This window comes from Trachymyrmex septentrionalis, unplaced genomic scaffold, assembly GCF_001594115.1.
Source record: "Trachymyrmex septentrionalis isolate Tsep2-gDNA-1 unplaced genomic scaffold, Tsep1.0 scaffold94, whole genome shotgun sequence".
Taxonomy (NCBI): domain Eukaryota; kingdom Metazoa; phylum Arthropoda; class Insecta; order Hymenoptera; family Formicidae; genus Trachymyrmex; species Trachymyrmex septentrionalis.
Window position 1 is genome coordinate 6,049 of NW_017306130.1, and position 3,848 is coordinate 9,896.

The 3,848-nt window shown below is 41.1% G+C and overlaps 1 protein-coding gene across 2 annotated transcripts in view; it reads right to left on the reverse strand.

Annotated features, from left to right (window-relative positions):
* Positions 1 to 357: 357 nt before the first annotated feature.
* Positions 358 to 3,848, reverse strand: part of LOC108756092 (AF4/FMR2 family member 4-like) — a 17,447-nt gene continuing 13,956 nt past the window's right edge. Inside the window, exons 4-8 of one of the 2 annotated variants that reach the window (XM_018499669.1) lie at positions 2,838 to 2,994; positions 2,455 to 2,751; positions 1,718 to 2,031; positions 1,290 to 1,606; positions 358 to 1,222 (exon numbers count right to left, since the gene is read on the reverse strand). In XM_018499669.1, the coding sequence (XP_018355171.1) occupies positions 418 to 1,222; positions 1,290 to 1,606; positions 1,718 to 2,031; positions 2,455 to 2,751; positions 2,838 to 2,994 (1,890 nt within the window). In that variant the 3' untranslated portion in view covers positions 358 to 417. Of the gene's footprint in view, positions 1,223 to 1,289; positions 1,631 to 1,717; positions 2,032 to 2,454; positions 2,752 to 2,837; positions 2,995 to 3,848 lie in introns of both variants that reach the window. The other variant, XM_018499668.1, reaches the window with a different exon arrangement.

The following is a 3,848-nucleotide window of genomic DNA, read 5'->3' on the forward strand; positions in this document are numbered from 1 at the left end:
GGCTATGCTTTGGCATGTTATACATTATTTTTCTTTCGATTTCTATTTCGGCATTGATAATACATAGAGAATATAACGCAAATAGTAATCGTAATTAACAAACTTTAACGAACGAAAAAAGTCAACAATTGCAACCAATTCTATACAAAAGACATATTTGTTCTGTAACGAAGAACACATATATAAAATTAACTTGTTTAACTTTAATACTAATGATCAAATAAATGAGGATAAACTTCGAAAAAAAATCAATCTGTTCAACCATAAATTTTACCGTCAAGGAATATTTGTAAAACACCACAGCAACTTGGAAAAATTGGACTGGACGAACGCTTTCCTCAATCATCAGTCCTCTCGTACTTTTCTTATCACTAACAGTGCGCGGATGACTCAGCTAAAGTGGACCATCGATCATCCTTAGAAGATATGCGGCGCGAGCTGTAGCTTCCAAAGAGAGACCGGTCTGGCGAACACCGTGACTTGGCCCTTTTCTTTGCCACCAACCAAAAAAACATACAAAGGTGCTGGTCCGTAAGAAGGTGTTTTAGCGTCGGTTGCATCCACCGCCGCTACCTTAGCCCTTTGCCTCTCAGCTCTCGACGCGCTCACCGCTCTTCTCGATGGCGAACCCAATGGCAAGCTCTTCGGTGGCGCTCGGGGTACCCTTCTAATCTCTTGAAGCTCCAAGAGCTCCGCAAATGTTTGTGAAGCCGATCTTCCAGGTTCATCCTCTAATACGCTATCGGGCGGACTGTTGAGCAACTTGGCATACTTTCCATCCTGTTGTTGTTGCTGTTGTTGTTGTTGCTGCTGCTGCTGCTGCTGCTGCTGCTGTTGATGATGATGATGATGATGGTGGTGGTGGTGATGATGATGATGGCCAGATTTTGTTTCGTCCAGACCAAGGTAATTCGGATTACAGAAACCGAATTGGCCCTCTCGTATCGTCGACGAAGTGACAATCGGTCTGTGTGGCTTTGATCTTCTTCCGGACACCCAGTCATCTTCCGCGAGCGGATCACCCGGACTTCTCGCTTCGATACTCGCGTAATCCGATGTCGATTCTTCGCCTTCTTCAAGATCGGCGAATCGAACGGAGGCGGACGTAGGGATCTTCGTCGTTGTCGGAGTTTTTGGCGTTTGCAGAGCGGCTTCGTAAAGATGCGAGCTGTAACTCTCACCGCGAGTGGGTTGACAAGCTTGGTGAATCGCTGCGAAATCCCTGTAACGAACGGATGTAAGAATCTTAATGCTTAATAAAAATGCATGTATTTTATAAAGGCAGTTACCGTCTTTCTTCTTGAACTTCAATCAGTCTCGACGTGGGCGGTTCCTTGCGCTCCTCGTTGTCACTATTCTCATCTGGATCAACGAAGACCAATCTAGCAGCCTCTACAGGCGTGAGAACAGGAGTTGGTAACGTCAAAGCACGAAAGTTTGGCACCGAAATAGGATCTCTGGTCATACCAGAAGTATTGTTAATATTGCTAACGTCAACCGTCCTCGCCGCTCCTTCCGACGCTTTTTGTCTTCGGCGGGCCAGCGTGTTGGCGCTGCGAGATTTTACCATTCCCGTGGAGGGCTCGACCACTTCGACGTCCACTTGCTGAAAAGGATAATACGTATTTGCCTGCATGCAGGCCTAATTGGAAGATAAGTGCGCATCTACTAACAATGAGAACATATATTTCGAGGGTTTTTACGTTGATACACGTACCTCTTGAGGGCTTTCTTCATTATCGTCATGTCCACTGAGAACTGAATAACTGCACTTCGTCGGATGACTGAGCCTCGACAGATTTATTTGCGATAATTTTGAAATTTCCCTGAGAAAGCTGGGTCTGGCAGAGGGTGCCTCGTTTGGTGATATTCTATTGCTCGACAGCCTAGGCCTTTGGTTTCTCAGCCTCGGTTTGGAATTGTCGATACCTGTTCCACGAATCAGCAATTCGGATACTGCGAGAGCGACGCTTTCAGCTCTCGGTTGCGGTTTTGGTCCTGGTACTGATAGCTTCTCCCAGGTTTCTGTGCCTGTGTCGAAATATTTAAATACTTTACATCATGAAATGTTTAAAGTTTAAATAACAATTAAAAATAATTACTTTCAATATACACTTATTTATGTTGCGTGAATAACGTATTTAACTATTTTTAATATCTACTTGCTCATTTCTTTGGCTAATTTATTAATTTCCTTAAACCTGATTTTATTGGAACCATGATAAAAACATTTCTTTTGAATTTAATTCAAGGGCACTTTAATAAAATAATTCATACTAAACAATCTTTTCCAAAATTTTTTCCTATTTTTTTATGTACGTCTGATCTTAGATAATGTTAATAGAATGAAATAATTTCAACGGATAATATCTTCAAATTTGGTATTTACATGTACATTATAATAGGGTCTAAAGGTTGATTGCTTTACATATATGGCGATGTGGCAACGCATACCGAAATGAAATCTCCATAGCTCGTTTGTCGCCAAACCACCGCTCTCACCGCCAAAGATCAACATGCAACTTGGCAATCTGCACGCTGCGTGGCCATGAAGAGGTCCGGGACCTGGTTTGTTCTTCAGCATGGACCACGAAGCACTGTTCACGTCCCATCGCCAGCAATCGTTCCTTTCTTGAAGATCCGTCATCCCACCGTAAATGTACATCGCATCACCGTGCAAAACCGCCGAATGCTTATGTCTTGCAGCCGGCCCGCTTTCGCTCGACGAAAGCAGATGCCAAGATTCAGTTTCTGCAATTAAAGTTCGGAACAAGTTCGGAGTTGCTATGCATTATTATTGATCGAGTTATATATAAGATACATAGCGAGTGTTATACCGAAATGAAAAGACCACAGTTCTGAGGAGCTTCCACGTAAGTCTTGATAACCGCCGTATATGAGCATTTGTCCGCGATGTACCAAGGCGGTGTGGCCTCTTCGACCTCTAGGAATCACGCAACCTCGTTGAGCTCTCACCTTTCTCCATACACTTGTCTGAAAAATATAATCATTCATAATCGGATTACTTAATTTTTTAATGTTTGAATTATTTCTCTTAAGGATTTGTTTTTCCAATTACGAACGAACTTGATTCTACATCTCTGCGAATACTCGTAAAGATGATATATAAGACCGGTCTGCAACAAAAGGGGTAGAGCTCTCTAATTTGTAGCCCTCCAATTCTACCGTTTGAATAGCCTCGGCTTTAACTCTTGGAGCTGCGATAATCGCCATTGCCACCGCCAGTGAATAGAGATGCGAAAATTATTCTCTCACTAGTTGCTACGCGACTTCTGATAAATATTTCATTCGTCTAAACGTATGCTTACAAAGTATGTACTATAGTAAAACTTTGACTTTTGTTTAAGTATTCATTAAAGAAATATCTCTGTCTCTCTCTCTCTCTCTCTCTTTTGTTTTTAATACTTTTTAAATAATTTATATGTTAATAAAAACAAAGTAGAAATGATATTTTATCGTTTAACTGCGTAACATTTAAAAGTATGTATAAAATATTAAATTGTCTTGCAATATTCTATTTCATGCGAAAAATATTTATTTATACGAATTGATATTTATTTATATGATTCACACTGATGTTGCAGATGTAGCGTAGCAACATACGTAAAATTATTGCAGACGAGAGGCGTAGTCGGTATTCACTGGTGAATATTTGAGCTTGGTAACGCAAGCATTCATAACTCGAGCTTTCATCCAGTCACTAAAAGCATGGCGGCTGGTTGAAGGAATGTACGCAATATGATATGCAAAGTCATAGGCAAAGTATTATAAAATCTTTAAGACACACTACTCTTCTGATAGTAACGTGGATGTATCAGACAATATAT